At 52.4% G+C, this 847-nt stretch overlaps 1 protein-coding gene across 1 annotated transcript; it reads right to left on the bottom strand.

Annotated features, from left to right (window-relative positions):
* Positions 1-6: 6 nt before the first annotated feature.
* Positions 7-764, bottom strand: LOC107698276 (uncharacterized; the record flags this gene model as incomplete). The annotated part of the gene is made up of 2 exons (XM_016499232.1): positions 7-255; positions 287-764. Coding segments are annotated over 2 exons (727 nt in total), but the record flags the coding sequence as incomplete, so codon positions are not given.
* Between the last annotated feature and the right edge of the window lie 83 nt (positions 765-847).

Consider the following 847-nt stretch of genomic DNA (forward strand, 5'->3'; position numbering starts at 1 on the left):
GCTTACTCCAGGATGGAGGTTTCTCAGGAAGAGAGTTTTGAGGTTCAGATCATCTTCCATGTCCGGTTCGTTTAGAGTTCTGAAGTATGCTCGTCTGAGTTGGCTGTAGTAGGCTTGAGGAGATTCACGACGTCCTTGTCTCGTCTCCAGGGCAGCCACTAGTCCTTGTTCTGACTCAGGGTCGGCGAATTCTTTAATGAGGGCCTCTCGGAGGAGGTGGTAGTCAGCCTTTGTGTGAGCAGGCTGCCTGTCCAGGAAACTGCGCACGTCAGGGCTGGCTGTTGAGGAAACTGCGCACGTCAGGGCTGGCTGTTGTTCGGAGCAAATAGAGTCTATCTTTGTCCGTGACATTGAGTCTCATTTCCAGATGGAAATTGACGTCTTGCAGATAAGCTTGGACATCCTGGCTACCTGGCACACTTGGGGTGAATTTGCCAATGTTTCTGGCGAGCTTGTCGAGGTCTTTTAGGTCCAAGCCATGCGATGCTCTGTGGCTGGCTGGAGCAAGTTCTTTTAGCTTTGTTGTGAGGTAAAGTTCTTCAGAGGGAGTCGGTGAATGTTTCAGCACTGTCCCCTCGCCCTTTTGCTCACGTGTCAGTCGAGGAACAGGTGACCCGGTCCTGCTTGGCAGGGGTGAGACGGGTGCCCGTCGTGTCTTTGTAGGCTCAGGGCGCAGCTCGTAGGCATGTCTGAGTTCCTCTCTGATGCTGTCGGACTTCTCTTGGATGTAGTCCAGTTGTTGTGTTAGGCGACCGATCTCATTTCTTGACTCATCCAGGTGAGTTTCAAGGGCTATAATTCAGCCGCTCTTGTCTCTGAAGTCGGCCTTTGCCTTTTCCAGGAGCTG

Source organism: Sinocyclocheilus anshuiensis, unplaced genomic scaffold, assembly GCF_001515605.1.
Source record: "Sinocyclocheilus anshuiensis isolate Anshui unplaced genomic scaffold, SAMN03320099.WGS_v1.1 scaffold17854, whole genome shotgun sequence".
Taxonomy (NCBI): Eukaryota; Metazoa; Chordata; class Actinopteri; order Cypriniformes; family Cyprinidae; genus Sinocyclocheilus; species Sinocyclocheilus anshuiensis.